The sequence below is a fragment of the Carcharodon carcharias genome, chromosome 28, assembly GCF_017639515.1.
Source record: "Carcharodon carcharias isolate sCarCar2 chromosome 28, sCarCar2.pri, whole genome shotgun sequence".
Classification (NCBI taxonomy): Eukaryota; Metazoa; Chordata; class Chondrichthyes; order Lamniformes; family Lamnidae; genus Carcharodon; species Carcharodon carcharias.
The window spans coordinates 15,688,870-15,707,295 of record NC_054494.1 but is presented as its reverse complement, the minus strand read 5'-3'; the positions used below and the strand labels follow the sequence as shown (position 1 = coordinate 15,707,295).

The window sequence follows — 18,426 nt, the reverse complement described above, 5'->3', positions numbered from 1 at the left end:
CCAGCAGCCCCTCTTCATAGCTCCCTCCTCTCCCGCACTCACTCACTCACTCAGGAACCCCTCTTCATAGCTCCCTCCTCTCCCGCACTCACTCACTCAGCAGCCCCTCTTCATAGCTCCCTCCTCTCCCGCACTCACTCACTCACTCAGGAACCCCTCTTCATAGCTCCCTCCTCCCCCCCACTCACTCACTCAGCAATGCCTCTTCCCAACCCCCCTCCTCCTCAATCACTCACTCAGCAGCTCCTGTTCCCAACCCCTCTCCCCCCTCACTCACTCACTTAGCTCTCTTCCCAACTGCCTCTTCCCCCCACTCATTCACTCAGCAGCCCCTCTTCTCAAACCCCTCCTGCCCCCACTCACTCACTCAGTAGCCCCTCTCCCCTCCCTCATCCCACTCACTCACTCAGCAGCCCCTCTTCATAGCTCCCTCCTCTCCCGCACTCACTCAGTCAGCAACCCCTCTTCCCAACCTTCCTCCCCCATACTCACTCAGCAACGCCTCTTCCCAAGCCCCCTCCTCCTCACTCACTCAATCAGCAACCCCTCATCCCAACCTTCCTACCCCTCACTCACTCACTCAGCAACCCCTCTTCTCAATCCCCCTCCCCATCACTCACTCACTCAACAACCCCTCTTCCCAATCCCCCTCCCCATTACTCACTCAGCAACCCCTCTTCCCAACCTTCCTCCTCCACACTCACTCACTCAGCAACCTCTCTTCTCAACCTTCCTCCCCCTCACTCACCCAGCAACCCCTCTTCCCAACCTTCCTCCCCCTCACTCACTCAGTCAGCAGACCCTCTTCCCAATCCCCCTCCCCGTCACTCAGTCCTCGACAGCCCCTCTTCCCAACCCCCTTACCCCCATTTACTCACTTGGCAGCCCTTCCCAAATCCCTCTTCCCCCTCACTCATTCACTCAGCAGCCCTTCTTTCCAACCCCCTCCCCCTCGCTCACTCTTCAACAGCCCCTCATCCTAATTCCTCTCCCCCGCAGTCACTCACTCAACAGCCCCTCTTCCCAACACCCCTCCCCTTCACTCACTCCTCAACAGTGCCTCTTCCCAACCCCGTACCCACACTCACTCACTCATCAGCCCATCTTCTCAACCTGCTCCTCTCCCTCACTCAGCAATCCCTCTTCCCAACCTCCTCATGCCCCCAGTCACTCATTCACTCAGCAGCCCCCTTTTTTTATTCATTCATGGGATGTGGGCTTCGCTGGCTGGGCCAGCATTTATTGCCCGAACCCAATTGCCCTTCAGAAGCTGGTGATGAGCAGCCTTCTTGAACCGCTGCAGTCCATGTGGTGTAGGTACACCAACAGTGCTGTTAGGAAAGGGAGTTTCAGGATTTTGACCCAGTGGCAGTGTCAGGATTGTGAGTGGGTTGGAGGAGAACTTCTAGGTAGTGGTGTTCCCATCTTTCTGCTGCCCTTGTCCTTCTAGATGGTGATGGTGGTGGTTGTGGGTTTGGAAGGTGCTGTCGAAGGAGCCTTGGTGAATTCCTGCAGTGCTTCTGGTAGATGGTACACACTGCTGTTACTGTGCGTTGGTGGTGGAGGGAGTGAATGTTTGTGGATGTGGTGTCAATCAAGCGGGCTGCTTTGTCCTGGATGGTGTTGAGCTTCCTGAGTATTGTTGGAGCTGCTCTCATCCAGGCAAATGGGGAGTATTCCATCACACTCCTGACTTGTGCCTTGTAGATGGTGGACAGGCTTTGGGGAGTCAGGAGGTGAGTTACTCACTGCAAGATTCCTAGTCTCTGATGTGCTGTTGTAGCCATAGTATTTATATGGCTAGTCCAGTTCAGTTTCTGGTCAATGGTAACCCCCAGGATGTTGATAGTGGTGGATTCAGTGATGGTTATGCCATTGAACATCAAGGTGTGATGGTTGGATTCTCTCTTGTTGGACATGGTCATTGCCTGTCACTTGTGTGGTGCGAATGTTACTTGCTACTTGTCAGCCCAAGCCTGGATATTGTCCAGGTCTTGCTGCATTTGGACATGGACTGCTTCAGTATCTGAGGAGTCGCAAATGGTGCTGAACATTGTGCAATCATCAGCGAACATCCTCACTTCTGACCTTATGATGGAAGGAAGGTCATTAATGAAGCAACTGAAGATGATTGGGCCTAGGACACTACCCTGAGGGACTCCTGCAGTGATGTCCTGGAACTGAGATGATTGACCTCCAACAACCACAACCATCTTCCTTTATGCTAGGTGTGACTCCAGCCAGCAGAGAGTTTTCCCCCTGATTCCCATTTTTGGGAGTCAGTTTTGCTCGGGCTCCTTGATGCTACACTCAGTCAAATGCTGCCTTGATGTCAAGGGCAATCACTCTCACCTCACCTTGGGAGTTCAGTTCTTTTGTCATATTTGAACCAAGGCTGTAATGAGATCAGGAGCTGAGTGGCCCTGGTGGAACCCTAACTGGGAATCAGTGAGCAGGTTATTGCTAAGCAAATGCAGCTTGATAGCACTGTCGATGACTCCTTCCATTACTTAATGATGATGGAGAGTAGACTGATGGGGCGGTAATTGGCTGGGTTGGATTTGTCCTGCTTTTTGTGTACAGGACATACCTGGGCAATTATCCACATAGCCGGGTAGATGCCAGTGTTGTACTGGAACAGCTTGATTAGGGGTGTGGCAAGTTCTGGAGCACAAGTCTTCAATATTATTGCCGGAATATTGTCAGGGCCTTCAGCCATTTCTTGACATCATGTGGAGTGAATTGAATTGGCTGAAGACTGGCATCTGTGATGCTGGGGACCTCCAGAGGAGGCTGAAATGGATCATCCACTCTGTCTGAAGATTGTAGCAAATGCTTTAGCCTTATCTATTGCATTATGTGCTGGGCTCCATCATTGAGGATGGGGATATTTGTGGAGCTTCCTCTTCCAGTGAGTTGTTTAATAGTCCACCACCATTCACGACTGGATGTGGCAGGACTGCAGAGCTTAGATCTGATCAGTTAGGTGTGGGATCGCTTAGCCCTGCCTATCACTTGCTGCTTATCCTGTTTGGCACGCTAGTAGTCCTGTGTTGTAGCTTCACCAGGTTGATACCTCATTTTTATGTACGCCTGGTGCTGCTCCTGGCATGCCCTCCTGCACTCTTCATTGAACCAGGGTTGATCCCCTGGCTTGATGGTAATGGTAGAGTGGGGGATATGCCAGGCTATGAGGTTACAGATTGTGTTTGAGTACAATTCTGCTGCTGCTGATGGCCCACAGCGCCTCATGGATGCCCAGTCTTGAGTTGCTAGATCTGTTCGAGATCTATCCCATTTAGCACAACATGATGGAGGGTGTCCTCAATGTGAAGGCAGGACTTTGTCTCCACAAAGAATGTGCAGTGGTCACTCCTACCGATACTGTGATGGACAGATGCATCTGTGCCAGGCAGGTTGGTGGGGATGAGGTCAAGTATGTCTTTCCCTCTTCACCACCTGCGGCAGACCCAGTCTAGCAGCTATGTCCTTTAGGACTCGGCCAGCTCAGTCAGTAGTGGTGCTACTGAGCCATTCTTGGTGATGGACATTGAAGTCCCCCACCCAGAGTACATTCTGCGCCCTTGCCACCCTCAGTGCTTCCTCCAAGTGGTGTTCAACATGGAGGAGCACTGATTTATCAGCTGAGGGAGGGCGGTACGTGGTAATCAGCAGGAGGTTTCCTTGCCCATGTTTGACCTGATGCCATAAGACTTTGTGGGATTCGGAGTTGATGTTGAGGACTCCCAGGGCAACTCCCTCCCAACTGTATACCATCGTACCGCCACCTCTGCTTGGCCTGTCCTGCCGACATACCCAGGGATGGTGATGGTGGTCTCTGGGACATTACCTGTAAGGTATGATTCCGTGAGGATGACTATGTCAGGCTGTTGCTTGACTAGTGTGTGAGACAGCTCTCCCAATTTTGGCACTAGCCCCCGGAGGTTAGTAAAGAGGACTTTGCAGGGTCGACAGGGCTGAGGTTGCCATTGTCACTTCCAGTGCCAAGGTCAATGCCGGGTGGTCAATCTGGTTTCAACCCTGCCCTTCTTCCCAACTATCCTCCCACTCACTTACTCAGCAGCCCCTCTTCCCAACTCAAGCCCATACTCACGCAACTTAGGAGCCCCTCTTCCCAACCCCCTCGTCCCCACTCACTCAGCAACCCCTCTTCCCAACCCCCTATGGCCCATTGGGCCTGTTCCACCACTTAACAGGATCTACGCTGCTAATTTGCTCAATTCCACTTTCTCGCTACTCCCCATATTCCTTGATTCCCAGAGAGACTAAAAATCTCTCTATGTTAGCCTTAAATCAACCACAGAGTATCCACAACCACTGGGTTAGAAAATTCCAAAGATTCATAACCATTGGAGTGAAGAAATTTCTCTTCATCTCAGTCCTAAATGATTGACCCCTGATCCTGAGACTTTAGCCCTCTAGATTCCCCAGCCAGGGGAAACAACCTCTTTCTTTTTATTCCTTCATGCGATGAGGACATCACTGGCAAGGTCAGCACTTATCCCTAATTGCCCTTGAACTGAGTGTCAAAGGGCAGTTAAGAGTCAACCACATTGCTGTGGGTCTGGAGTCACATGTAGGCCAGACCAGGTAAGGATGGCAGATTTCCTCCCCTAAAGGGCTTTAGTGAAGCAAATGGATTTTCACAACAATCGATAATAGTTTCATGGGCACTGTCACTATCAATTACTGTTTTATTTAATTATTTCCAGTAAATTCCACCAGCTGCCATGGTGGGATTTGAACCCATGACCCCAGGGCATAAGCATTGAGTCCAGTGACATTACCACAATGCTGCCATCTCTCCCTAAGAAACAAGCTGTTTGATAGTCAAGAACAATCCAACCGAATAACAAAGGGTCTGTTCATTTTTCAATTGACATGAGAAGATGGGGATGGGCAACAGTGGGAGTCCGCAGGTGAGGTGGATGGGGAAGGGGCATCAGTGACGAAATACATCCAACCCGAGTTAGCAACACGATGTTTGCGGCTTACTTCACAGAAGGGTATTAGCAGCTCTGCTCATAAACAGCAGGTGGAGCAATGGGATACAGAAATATAACTTGACTATTGCACTCTCAGACTGGTCAGCACCTCTTGTCCTTTAGCTACCAGGTCCTTTCATACAGGGGGTAACATTTAATGATGGCCATTATGTTTCTGTGGTAGAAAATTAAAATGGGAGTTAATAATTGTAGTTAATGCAGTCGGAGATGCCAATGGCACTTTCGTATTGCCTGCTACTTTCTGTAACTCATTTTTGGTTTTGTTTTTGAGCCCGCAACACTGTCAGGTCTCCAGTCAGTGATTCAAGCTGCTGAATGCGGCTAGTCTCAGCTGGTTTTCGAGAGATGAGTTCCTGTTCTTAATCGCTGTCTAGTGAAGCCTGCAGAAAGTGCGAGTGTGGGAACTGGGGAGGGCCCCTTCGAGTGGAAATGAGATTTCTGTTTCCCCTCCCCCTCCCCCGCCACCCCCTTCCCCACACCCTCCCCCTCAACCTCCAGAGTCAATTGGTCTGTCACAGTCAATTTGACAGCGGTCCATTGGATAAGGCACTAGATGATATTTAGCAGCTGTGTGCATAGACACAAGGTTCTGGATTTGTAGGCCTCACCAGGTTGTGCCAGTCCCTTGGTTCCAGCCCAACAATGGGCCATTATTGCAGGTATTAGGCCATGGGGCTACCTGCCCCCATGTGCTGACTAGCCAATCAGGCTCATGAACGAATCTCGTTGAGGCCAATAAGAGGAGGTTGACTCGGCAACTTGCACCCACCGCCCCACAGACCTCAGAGTGGTGGCCTGGCTGCTGAATCCATTTTAGAATTAAAGATTTGAAAAAGTTGGAGACAGGGCACCTCCATGTTGAAGCGGCCCCTCTCTTACCTACAGTTAAGGCCTGCTGCTCCTTTTGAGGCTGGAAGGCCTCAGATTGGCTGTCCCGCTTCGAGAACCCGCCCACTGTCCTTAATTGGACAGGGAAACTGTCTCCATGCCAATTAAGGTTGGAGGGAGGGAGCTACCCCATGTAAAATCCCAATTAGTGATGGCTTCCGCTGGGAGCAAGTCTGGGACCCGGAAACAGTCCCAACCCAGAGGAAAAATGCAGTCCCAAGGAGTCAAGGGGAAGGAATTGGACGTAGATATTAGCGCCATTCCCTGCATCTGAATAATTATTTAGCTTAAAGAGACCAATGGGCAAATGCAAATGGGGTGGAAACTTGTCTTGGCCATTGGCACAGAGCATTGATGTCAATGGAGCTGAATAATAGTGGGCGGAGAGTATATGCGACTGATCTGATGCTCAACCTTCTCGCACTACTTCCTCAGATAAATTTCCTGATGCGTTTAACAGGTCTGTATCTCTACCTTTACAAATCCCTAGCGCACAGCTGGCTGGTTTTAGCGTCGTTCCAAAGCAAAGGATTAATCACGCTTTGAACCGGTGAATCTGAATCTCATTCTGCTGATGCCCTGAAAGTTGTAGCCAGTAAAGGGTCTATAACATTGGGTCGCAGATGATTGTTTCTTTCCCTTCCTGCAGAATATTCGGGTTGTAAAATTCCACAAATCCACCCTGCAAAATGCAAGTGGGGTTATAAACGTTGGAACTTTTTCGGTAGCTGTGGGTGAGACAAGGGGACTTGTCAGTGGGACAATGTTTATTGATATCATCAGGAGGCCATAGATATTTGCAGAGTGCATTCCAGTGCAGAAGCTGTTGTTTGCACTCTCACAGCACTTTATTTCTAATTCGTGCTTCACAGAAGAAAGTTCATGGCTAATCCTCATTTCATGGACATCTAGATGCATTACAATTATCACTCTGGCACAGGGGGCCCTATTTATGCAGCAGGCGGTAAAGAAGGCACATGGTATGTTGGCCTTCATAGCGAGAGGATTAGAGTACAGGAGCAGGGATGTCTTGCTGCAATTGTACAGGGCCTTGGTGAGACCACACCTGGAATATTGTGTGCAGTTTTGGTCTCCTTATCTGAGGAAAGATGTTCTTGCTATAGAGGGAGTGCAGCGAAGGTTTACCAGACTGATTCCTGGGATGGCGGGACTGACATATGAGGAGAGATTGAGTCGGTTAGGATTATATTCGCTGGAGTTCAGTAGAATGAGGAGGGACCTCATAGAAACCTTTAAATTTCTAACAGGAGTAGACAGGGTAGATGCAGGAAGGATGTTCCTGACGGTGGGGGAGTCCAGAACCAGGGGTCACAGTCTGAGGATACGGGGTAGACCATTTAGGACTGAGATGAGGAGAAATTTCTTCACCCAGAGAATATTGAGCCTGTGGAATTCGCTACCACAGAAAGTAGTTGACGCCAAAACATTGATTGCTTTCAGGAATGAGTTAGATATAGCTCTTGGGGTGAAAGGGATCAAAGGGTATGGGGAGAAAGCGGGAGCAGGCTATTGAGTTGGATGATCAGCCATGATCACAATGAATGGTGGAGCAGGCTCGAAGGGCCGAATGGCCAACTCCCCCGATTTTCTATGTTTCTATGTTGTTCCATTTATACGCTGTCTGGAGCTTTTGTCTTGGTTGACCATCTTCCTCCATTGCCTCTCATCTTATCCTGCTGGGTGGGACTGCTCTTGTCTGGTCCCATTGTTAACTATACAGCCATAGCCAGAGTATTACCTGCAATGGCTTCTCTTCCCACTCCCGCACTATTAACTCTGGTGTCCCCTTCAAGGATCTATCCTTGGCCCCCTCTTATTTCCAATCTATATGCTGCAACTCAGCGACATCATCTGAAAGCACTGGGTCATTTTCCACATATGCACCAGTGGCACCCAGCCCCATCTCATCTCAAACCGTCTCTGCCTCTCCATCATCTTCACATTGTCAGACTGCTTGTCCCACATCCAACACTGGATGAGCAGAAATTCCCTTCAACTGAATATTGGGAAGACTGATACCATTGTCTTTCCCAGAAGGAAAAAAACAGTAAAAGCTGGGAAATAAGAGTACTGGTCCATTACTGGTCTTGTATACCTTAAAAAGGAACACCAATATAACCTGGGAAATAAGAATACTGGTCTGTACCAGCCTTGTATACCTTAAGGAACACCAACATAACCTGGGAAATAAGAATACTGATCCAAACTGTTTTTTCCCTTCTGGATTGGTCCTTGTCACAACTCCATTTCCTAGCCACCAACTCCATCCCTCTCCCTAGAAATTGTCTGAGGCTTCTTCAGTCTGCTCACAACCTTGGTGTCATATTTGACCTTGAGATAAGCTTCGAACCATATGCCTGAACTATTGCCGGGATCACCTGTTTTCACCTCCATAACATTGCCTGCTTCCTTCCCTGTCTCAGCTCATCCGCTGCTGACACCCTCACACCCATGAACCGATAATTCCAACACTTTGCTAGCTGGTCTCCCACATCCTACCCTCCATGAACTTGAGGTCATTCTGTGCTCTTCCACCTGTGTTCTTACCCGTGTCAAGTCCTGTTCACCAATCACCCCTCTGTGCACCATGTACATTGGCTTCTGGTTGAGCAATGCCTCAATTCTAAAATTCTCATCCTTGCTTTCAAATCTCTCTACAGTCTCACCCCTCTGTACCTCTGCAAATCTCCTTCAGCCCTACAAGCCTCCAAGGTGTCTGTGCTCCTCTATTTCTGGCTCCTCAATCGTTCCCAATTTTCCCATTGGTGGCTGTGCTTCAGCTGCCTTGAGCATGAGCTCCCTAAACCTGTCTGCCTCTCTACTTCATTTTCCTCCTTTCAAACTCTACTTAAGACCTACCTCACTGACAACCTTTTGGTCATCTGCTCTAATATCCCTTTATGTAGGTCAACGCCAAATTTTGTTCGCTCCTGTGCAGCACCTTGAGACATTTTATGACATTAAAGGCGCTATATAAATACAAGTTTGGTTGTTGACATGAAGACTGAATGCAATGAAGTCGTTTGTACAACTGCGAACCTGAATGGGCACAATTGCAGCTCAAGACTTTTCAGCCTCGCTGCGATCCATTTAAATCCAGAGCCAAGGGAATGATTTGGTAAAGCAAATGAATAAGATGGAATAATATTCCTGTTTCCCTGACATGCCACCTTGGTTTAACTCTCTTGTTGATATAGGGCTTCCACTCAGCAACCTTCACGTCGAAACACTTAGCCCATCAACTACATTCCTGCCGTTGTTAACTTTGGACCCATTCAGCGCTGCGTAACAATAGCATCCCAGAAATGTAGGATGTGCCTGTTGAATGGTAGTGCTTTGAGTTTAATAATCACAATGTCTGCTCCTTTATGTTGCATGCATTGTTCTTACCTGATTTTAATGGTAGGTAATTTTTTTGTTATGTTAAACCTAGCACCTGGAAGGGTCCACCCCCTGAAGCTTAATCAAGAACTCCATATTTATTTTCATCTGTTAGCCATCAGCTGCACTCCAAATAAATAGCCCTTGGCACAAAATTTGAGCTTTTACCTTGTCACAGACCAGGAAAAGAAACTGAGACAAGAGCAAAACACTGCAGATGCTGGAAATCTAAAATCAAAACAGAAGATGCTGGGAAGTTTTGGCAGCATACGTGGAGCGAGAAACGGAGTTGATGTTTCAGGCCTGCGCCCTTTCATCAGAAATGGAATTCAGGTCTCGGGCTGGGAACATCGTCGGAGCTGTTCCCACTCTGCTGGCTCCACTTCACCAAAAGCCCCGCTTGCGCACGTCCAAAGTGGATGAACCAATATTTCCAAGGCTGCGTTTGCGGCCAGTGCTGTGCGTGTGCAGTTGTACGCGGGACTGCCATCTTTATGGAGGGGTGGGGGGGATGCAGTCTGCGACATGAACCCAGCTTATTTACTTTCACGAACTAACTACCATGTATCAAAATAAAGCATCTGCTAACTTTGCCAAATCATATTTAGTTCTGCAACGCCATTAACTCATTGATCCTTCTCAAACTGAAGAGATTTGAGAACGTGACAGAACATGCAGACGATTTATGGCAGATTCTGCCCCTTTGCCAAACGACTAGAATGAGTGAGCTCAGTACAATATTACAGCAGTTTTCTTCCCTGTCTTTTTGGATCACTGAATATTTAGCAACATAAATTCACTGCGCTTATAAATTGCAGACGACGGAAATTATTAAAATGAGTTGAAGATTCTGGATTGTCCCTGTCACTCCTCGTAAAATACTGTTACACTTTCTCCAAACTTCAGTGAAATATTCCAAGTAACCTGCCGAATAAGTGATGTGTGGGATCCATGGAATCCACAAACTCAGAGCGTATCGCAACAGCTGAGTTTGAAAGCAAAATGAGTTGGCAGTGTGCTGGGTAAACTGATTGTTGTGACACGGCAGGTGATGTGTTTCAGGTGGATCAAGTCCATGAGGGAAACTTGATCACCTTATCACAACGGTTTTGTAATTTGTATTTATTTCGAGATGTGTGCACTGAATTCGGAAGTAATAAGACCACGAAGACTTTTAGAGATATTTTGAAAAACTAAGTTAAAATATTTGTTCACAAAAGAGAAGATTTCAAGCACATACATGGAATTACAAATTACTACTATAATAACTCCTAAAATCCCTAATTAACCTGACTCCCAGTTACACCCCTTTTAAGACAACAGTCCAAAAATAGATTTTAGATTTTAAGCAGATCCAGAAAATTAACACAATACCCTTGACAGTGGAATTCAATGTGGCTTTCTCCAGCTTCGGCTTCTGTAGACAGCCGGTTTATGTACAAATACTGGAGGCTTCGTTAAGGCTATTCCACACAATTCTGTTAGACCTTACAATGCCTTCCCCTGACTTATAGCCTCATTCTCCTTTATAAATGTTTCTCTCTTCTTAATAAATATAATACATTGTTTCCATATATCTTTGGAACTTTACCTTTCTTATTATATAAATCTTTTCATGTTGCCAATATTCTCAATAACCCCTTTGAAATTCAAACCATCATTGATGTCTTTAACCTCCTTTCACCCTCAGAGTGCTTTATGGGTATAATCACAGTGATTGGGATGTTCCTGGAACCTCAGCGCATTCCTTCAATGTGCAGTTCCTTGATCAGTAAACACCGATAACCAATACAGTGAGGATGACAAGAGTATCTGAACATTGCAGCTCCTTTACCATCAACGGCCTATCTTTGTGCCTCCATGTTCACCACCTTCGGTGTGTCACCCGCTCATTTTCTACATTAAGACAGTGACTATATTTCAAAAGTACTTCATTGTCACATGCTCTGGAATGCCCCGGGGTCATGAAAGGCAATGCTGGGACTGTTCTCCTTGGAGAGGAGAAAGTTGAGAGGAGATTTGATAGAGGCATTCAAAATCATGAGGGATAGGGACAGAGTAGATAGAGAGAAACTGCTCCCGTTGGTGGAAGGACCGAGAACGAGATTTAAGGTAATTGGCAAACAAGCAATGGAGACATGAGGAGAAGCTTTTTCACGCAGCGAGTGGGTGGGTTCTGGAATGCGCTGCCTGAGAGTGTGGTGGAGGCAGGTTCAACTGAAGCATTCTAGAGGGAATTAGCCAGTTACCTGAAAAGGCACAATGTGCCGGGTTATGGGGATAAGGCAGGGAAGTAGCTCTCGGTGAGCTGCTCATTCGGATAGCCAGCACAGACTCAATGGGCTGAATGGTCTCCTTCTGTGCTGTAACAATTCCTTTTCTTTTCATTACCTGACCCATGCATTGACCCATGACAACAAGAAGGATTTGCATTTCAATAGCACAACCTCGGAGTGTTCCAAAGCATTGCGAGCAATTAACTGTTATCACTGTTGGATAATGTACACAAACACAGCAGCCAATATGCACAAAGCAAGAATCCACAAGCAGCATAACGACTAGATAATCTGTTTTTGTGATGTTGGTTAAAGGATAAGTATTGACCATGACACTGGAGAGAACTCGCACGCTTTTCTTTTGAGTAGTAACATGTGAAGTAGCAAATGGAATTCAAGGGGCTTTAGCCTGTTTGTTGTGGCAGCAAAAATGTTTACTGAAGTACAGTCTTGTAGGGAGATGGATTATGGAAATTATGTGTAGCTTCAAAAGGGCACTGCGGCAAGGTTTATGTTGAGACAGGTAATTAAGAATTGCTGAAAGTATGGTAACAGTCTGAAGAGAATATTTTCCAGCTTTAAACAGGCATGTAAGTGTTACCAGAAGGGGGCCAAATCAGCATTATCTGCTCCCAAAAGGAAGCCACGTTTCATACATTACAGCAATGACTACACTTCAAAGGAACGTCATTGGCTGTAATGTGCTTTGGGACATTGCGAGGTCATGAAAAGCACGACATAAATGCAAGCTCACCTTTCTCTGGTCAAATGTTGCAGCTCAGCGCCGTACACCAGCGACATCTTTTCTATTTCTTACGCCAGCCATTCTGTGAGTGTTCTGTCTGAGGTTGCCACGGTTACTGGCCAAGGGCCTATCCTGTGCTGTGGGGACACGTCCATAATGAACTGAATTCAGGCCATTGACCTGAGCGACCTTCGAACCCAGTTCCTGGACGTGAACGCTCATTATCTAATTAGTGAAGCACTAAAAAATTAACATGCAGATTTGCTATGAGTGCCCTGCCCAAAGGCAGGTCCTTGGCTCATTGTCCGCTCATGCTGCATCCTGAGCTGCTTTCTTGGCAGTTTTTTGTCAGTAGTGGTTTGCCATCGTCTCCCACTCTCAGGGGCAGGGCGAGGAGGCAGGCCCCAAGCCTACCTCAGCCAGAGCAGGAATCGAACCCATGTTGTTGGTGTTATTTTGAACCCCACCTGAGCTAATCAGCCTCTAGCATACGGTGACAGCAAACAACTTGGAAGGCAAATAGAATGTTGGCCCTTACTGTAAAAGGGATGGAATATAAAAGTAGGGAAGTCTTGCTGCAACTGCAGAGAGGGCATTGGTGAGACTGCACCTAGAATTCTGCATATAGTTTTGCTCTGCTTATTTTTTTTCTTTCCCGGAATGTGGGCATCGCTGGCAAGGCCAGCATTTGTTGCCCATCCCTAATTGCCCTTGAACTAGCTTGAGTTAAGCTAGGCCATTGCAGAGGGCAGTTGAGAGTTAACCACAGTCTGGAATCACATGATGGCAGATTTCTTTCCCATTAGTGAACCAGATGGGTTTTTTACAACAACTGATGATAGTTGTCATGGTAACTACCATGACTAGCTTTATATTCCAGATTTACTGATTAAGATTTAAATTCCACCAGCTGCCGTGGTGGGATTTGAACCTATGTCCCCAGAGCATTAACCTGGGCCTCTGAATTACCAGCTCAGTGGCATTGCTGCTATGTCACCATCTCCCCAAGAAGGGGTATACTTGCATTGGAGGTAGTTCAGAGAAGGCCCACTAATTTGACTCCTAGGCTGAAGGGGTTGCCTTGCGAAGAAAGTTTGAGGAGGTTAGGCCTAAATTCATTGGAGTTTAGAAGAATGAGAGATGATCTTATCGAAACATAGAAGATCCTGAGGGCATTTGACAGGGTAAATGTTGAGAGAATGCTTTCCCTTGTGGCAGAATCTAAGACTAGGGGGCACAGTTTAAGATGGAGATGAGGAGGAATTTCTTACTCAGCGAGTTGTTAATCTTTGGGATGCACTACCGCACAGAGCTGTAGGGGCTGGGTCATTGAATATATTCAAGGCTGAATTGGGAGTTGAGGGTTATGGGGAACAGGCAGTAGTGTGGAGTTGAAACCATGTTCGGATCAGCCATGATCGTATTAAATGGCTGAGCAGGCTTGAGGGGTCAAGTGGCCCTACCTGTTGTTCTGTTTTTATGTTTGTGTGTTTGTAGTCGACTGCAGTTACCTTTCCGCAGTCCAACTGCTTTAATTCATTGAATGCCAAAGGAAAGTCGTCAGATCTTCCAACATGATGTGTATTTCAGAAACTTAGAAGTCCTTCAGTTTCCTGTTAGTTAAAGCAGATGTTTGATAAAAAAAAAATGTTGGCCTTTCATTCAAGGTTCTGGGAGTTCAGTGGCAGCCCACCTGTAAAGGTCTTTATTCGGTGGAGAATGGCGTTATCAAAACAGCTGTCACTGAAGAGAGTCACGTGGTCAACCTCAATCTTCAATCGACAATTGGTGCCAAGATCAGCTCAAGGTTTGCCAAATTTCACTTCTTCTTGTAAGTAGCTGTGGAATGGAAGGATAAGGTTACTGTAAAAGTGCAGTACCCTGCATGGATACGATTCAGGCTTCATCTGCCCTTTCAGCTAACGGCACTACTCAAAGATTAGGGGAGTTTTCCCGATTTCCTGGCCAACATTTATCCCCCAACTAACACAACACAAAAGAGTATTTCTCTGTTTGTGGGGCCTGACTGTGCACAAAATGGCTGCCAGGTTACCCCCCCCATATTACAACAGTAACTATGCTTCAAAAGTACTTCACTGGCTGTAAAGGGCATCTTGCGGTCATGGAAGGCGCCATATAAATGCAAGTTCTTCCCATAAAGGGTGCCAGATTTCAGAAATGGGCGTTCTGTTTGCCGGCAGGTAATGTCACTTAAATCTAAATTTGAGTTGTTATAAATATAAGTTGTCGTTGAATGGATAAACCGTGTTGAAAATCAGCCTTCTGCCCAATGTCATTCCATCCAAAATGATGCCTTAATTTCAACCCTGAGGAGGGCTGAGTATGCCTAGTGCATGACGGCATCCAGTGCCTAAAAATCCACTCCGTTCAGTGGGGATGGGCAATGAACGCTGACCCAGCCAGTGATGCCACATCCTGTGAACGATTTTTTTTTAAAAAAAACCTGATTTTTCTCCCAGTGTTTTTCTTCAGCTCTCCAGATATTCAGTCATACACCAATAACGTTAGGGCCAATTTTAACGTCCCAACTGAACTCACTTCACTCAGCATCGCCAGAGAGAGCTTACAGCCCAGATAGCTGCCAAATGGCAGGGCAAAGAAAAGAGGGGATTCAGTCGGCGTTGTTCCACTTACCTCCGGCTGCAGGAGCAGAAGATCAGGTGCAGAGGATGAGGCTCCAATTTGCTCTGATTTGTAGAGCGGAGGAACTCTGGTCCTGATATTGAGAAGTTTGTTTGTTTGTCAGCATGTTGAGAAGTGAGCAGCAGACCAAATTTTTTGCGGGGCCGTTTGGGTTAGTATTCCCACGTTCTCAAACGTTCGTTTAACGCATGGTGCTTTTCAATGCAACTAGTGGTTTGTTTCATTTGCTCCTTATATGCCAAATATGTTTTCACCCTCCATGTCTGAAGCAGGAGGAAGGTGCAGTTAGTTGACTGAAGCAATTATTTCTCACTACAGACAGCAGCTTCATTACTTGACTTCAGAACAAAGGCCCGGAGAATTTTATGGGAACAATCTTAAGGAAGCACTGCACAATCTCGGGACCTATATACCCTTACCTCTGACCGGGAGTTTGGAGAAGGCACCCTGCAAAGTCTGTACACCTGTAAGTATCCGCACTGTGTCCTAACATCACAAGTTTGATGAGTATGGAGGTCATGTTGAACTTGTATAAGACGCTAGTTAGGCTTCATTGGAGTACTGCGTCCAGTTCTGGGCACCATACTCGAGGAAGGATGCGAAGGCATTGGCGAGAGTACAGAGGAGGTTCACACAAATGATTCCAGGGATGAAGAACTGTAGCTATGAGGATTGATTGGAGAGGTTGGGACTGTTTTCCTTGGAGAAAAGAAGGTTGAAAGGAGACTTGATAGACGTATTTAAGATCCTGAGGGGTATGGACAGGGTAAATAGTGAGAAACTGTTCCCCATTCAACAGAACATAAAGAACTAGAGGGCACGGATTCAAAATAATTGGCAAAAGGAGTAAATGTGATGTGAGGATAAATTTTTTCACCCAGAGGGTAGTTGGAGCCTGGAACAAACTTCCTGAGAGGGTGGTGGAGGCAGGTTTGATCAAGGTATTTAAAAGGGAATTGGATTGCTACCTGAAAAGAGAGAATGTACAAGGTTACAGGGATAAGGCAGGGGAGTGGGACCAGGTGGAATGCTCTTTCAGAGAGCCAGTGGAGACTTGATGGGCCGAATGGCCTCCTTGTGCACTGTAAAGCTTCTGTGAATCTGTGAGTAGATGTTGTACCCTGTTTGCTGACCTTCTTTGACAGAGCTGGCTTTATGTCTTAAACCGTGGCTATTATGCCTTCCTGTGTGAAATGGTATTTTATCCACTGGATCATACGACAGATGAGAACTGCTTGCATATATTGCTCCTTTAACATATTAAAACATCCCAAGACGCTTTGTAGAAATGTTAACAACCAACAGAACCATGTAAGAAGATATTAGGACAAATGCCACCTTTGATGTTTTACATGGTTTTCACCTCCCACTCCAGGAGCTTGAGCACACATTCCAGGCCCACACCTCAGTGCAGTACTGAGGGAGTGCTGCACTGCCGGAGATGCCGTCTTTCAGATGAGACGTTAAACTCTCCGCTCAAGTGGACATAAAAATACCATGATATTATCCAAGGAAAAGCGGGAGAGTTCTCTCCGATGTTCTGGTCAATATTTATCCCTCCAAACACAAAAACAAATTATCTGGTCACTATCTCATTGCTGTCGCACTTTCTACTTTTCAATAGTGGCTATAATTCAAAAAAAGGAGCTCTTAGTCTATAAAGCACTTTGGAACATGTTGAGATTATGAAAGGTGCTATATTAATGCAAAACTTTCTTTCTTTCAATGGATTCTTATGGTAAACAATTTCTTTTTCTAATAACTCTTTATCTGAAATCAAATGCTTCCAACTTCCTGCATTATGGTTCTTGTAAAACCCTTGAGTTCGCTCATTGCTGATTCACCAAACAATGGAAATGGTCTTCCACTGTTAATCCGAACAGACAGTGAAAATAGTTCCTGATCTGCATGTGATTAAAGTGACACTCTGGCCACAATTTTTTAGCAAATTGGTTCTCTTGAATCCTTTTAACATCACATTGAAAGCAGCTGTTAGATTTGCTAGAAATTTTTCTACGCTGGTTTGATCAATCGCTGGTCAGAACGGTAAGCTTCCCTCCTCTGATTGTAATTTCACCTTTTTTCTACACTGTCCATATCGTTTTCCAAAACTATACCATTTGATGAATTTTCAGCGCAATACGAAAGATGCCTTGGAGCTGATTGCTGTCTGGAAAAGTAGTTTTTGTACCCTGTATCAATTATGTAAAAGAGGGCAACTGAATGCATCATTGAATTAAGATTAAATCATTTATTACACTTTTACAACTCAATTGTTGCAGATGAAATCATTTGAACATGTCAGTGCAATATTTGTAAATGCAGTTTCTCCACCGTTTATAATCAGTATGTGGTCAGCAGTCATCTGCTTTCTTCCCAAGGATGAAGGTTTATGACTTAATAATGAGTAGGGGGAGCACAGAACAGCCTTGGTTCTCTCTGCACTGCCCTTGGCCTTTTTTTGTCATTGTAGTTGTGCCAATTCCATTCTGTAAAGTCAGATGCTATCTTTGAGTTAATTCAAAAGCTTACATCTTGAATTCTTTGTTCTGCTTTTGAGGTGAAGCTGTGATTAGAGGTTACAGTATCAGCTGAGAAGTGTTGGAATTTTGCTCCATCTCAATCTAAACTAATTTTCCATTGTTTAAGCAGTCGAGAGTCTGAAGTCCAACCAGAATGTCATGGTATTACTCCTTGCTCTATCTCTTATACCCCTACCCTAGCCACCTGTCAGTCACATTTTGACCAACCCTGTTCAGCTCCAGCCATTGGCATTAAAACAGAAAACTGTGGATGCTGGAAATCCAAAACAAAAACAGAATTACCTGGAAATTGTGTTCTCTTGAATCCTTTTAACATCACATTGAAAGCAGCTGTTAGATTTGCTTGAAATTTTTCTATGCTGGTTTGATCAATCGCTGGTCTGTTCCGATGATGCTACCTTCAAAAACAGTTCCTCTGACATGTCCTCCTCCTTCCTTAACCGAGATTTTCCACCCACGGTCGTTGATAGGGCCCTCAACCGTGTCCGGCCCATCTCCCACGCATCCGCCCTCACGCCTTCTCCTCCCTCCCAGAAACATGATAGGGTCCCCCTTGTCCTCACTTATCACCCCACCAGCCTCCACATTCAAAGGATCATCCTCCGCCATTTCCGCCAACTCCAGCATGATGCCACTACCAAACATATCTTCCCTTCACCCCCACTGTCGGCACTCCGTTCGGGATCGTTCCCTCCGGGACACCCTGGTCCACTCCTCCATCACCCCCTACACCCCAACCCCCACCTATGGCACTACCCCATGCCCATTGCAAAAGATGTAACACCTGCCCCTTCACTTCCTCTCTCCTCACCGTCCAAGGGCCCAAACACTCCTTTCAAGTGAAGCAACATTTCACTTGCATTTCCCCCAACTTAGTCTAC

The 18,426-nt window shown here is 46.3% G+C and overlaps 1 protein-coding gene across 2 annotated transcripts in view; it reads left to right on the top strand.

The window, feature by feature from the left end:
- Positions 1-18,426, top strand: part of LOC121270737 (microsomal triglyceride transfer protein large subunit-like) — a 95,581-nt gene that overhangs the window by 22,054 nt on the left and 55,101 nt on the right. For both annotated transcript variants that reach the window (XM_041176116.1, XM_041176117.1), the window contains exons 6-7: positions 14,006-14,145; positions 15,321-15,468. In XM_041176116.1, the coding sequence (XP_041032050.1) occupies positions 14,006-14,145; positions 15,321-15,468 (288 nt within the window). The remainder of the gene's footprint in view (positions 1-14,005; positions 14,146-15,320; positions 15,469-18,426) is intronic.